Raw genomic sequence first — 986 nt, 5'->3', positions numbered from 1 at the left:
AATAAATGGACTGGAAAATGGCATTGTATTGTTGGACTTAAGTGTCATTTTCTCGCAAATGTTTTTTAACAATTGTACTTAAAAAGAAAATACCCAACTCTTACTAGTTGGTACTCAATTTGAATTGTTTGTTTAGCTATACTGATGCAGATCTTAGTTGTTGGTTCATACATATACTATAAGTGTAGGCCAGTTTTAGATTATGTAATTAGTTTACAAGGTAAATATTGATATAAAGCAATTTATTTTAATGTTTTTTTCTTACAATAGTGATAAAATAGTGTGTAACACATGGTCTCTTAATAGTCGTGTCTGATTTCAGGGAATCGTCCTTGGGTGTGCAGTGTTTGTGGTCGCTCATATGTCACAAAGTATAAACTACGAGCACACATGAAGTCACACACAGGGGAATTGGTATGCTCTGTTTGTGGACGACAGTTCACCTCACAGGTAACGTCCTTATTTGTAAAAATATTTTGCATGGTTGTGATGCTCCTTGCTAAACTGAGAGAAAGCCAAAGTGTCATGACTGAGATTTACCTCTAGTTCTTGAGCTGAATCCAGGCACCAAACCTCCCGTTACACTGGGATGGTCTGGTTCTATGCTGCCTTCAAAGCATGACAGGAAGAGAGGGGTAACAATCCAATTAACTCTTAATCATGTAACTTTTCCAGCCAATTATTGTACAAAACAGCTTTCCACACTCATACAAACTCCATCTCTCATCAATTTTGTTGCTTTACATCTGCTGTTTTACTCAAAATATTTTTGTGATTCGCTTTTTCTAAGGATATATAAATTGTTTCAATTTTACTTAAGTTTACATTTCAGCCAATATAAACAATGGCCAACCAATTTCCATCACCCATTTTTTCAATTTTGTGCAAGAAGTGCTCCAGTTTATTTGTTACCTTTTATGTAATAACAAAAAGCATTACTGATTCATTTGTAAACAAGAAAAAGGTTTTCATACCTGAATCAATAC

The 986-nt window shown here is 34.4% G+C and overlaps 1 protein-coding gene across 1 annotated transcript in view; it reads left to right on the top strand.

Moving 5' to 3' along the window:
* Positions 1–322: 322 nt before the first annotated feature.
* The window catches only part of LOC119586430 (gastrula zinc finger protein XlCGF57.1-like), a gene marked incomplete at its 5' end in the record, with an annotated part of 1,766 nt that continues 1,102 nt past the window's right edge, over positions 323–986 (top strand). The window contains 1 exon segment of the mRNA XM_037935157.1: positions 323–450. Coding sequence (XP_037791085.1) covers positions 323–450 — 128 coding nt within the window.

The sequence above is a fragment of the Penaeus monodon genome, chromosome 21, assembly GCF_015228065.2.
Source record: "Penaeus monodon isolate SGIC_2016 chromosome 21, NSTDA_Pmon_1, whole genome shotgun sequence".
In the NCBI taxonomy this organism is placed as follows: Eukaryota; Metazoa; Arthropoda; class Malacostraca; order Decapoda; family Penaeidae; genus Penaeus; species Penaeus monodon.
The sequence above is the reverse complement of the archived record's forward strand: the minus strand, read 5'-3'. Positions and strand labels throughout refer to the sequence as shown.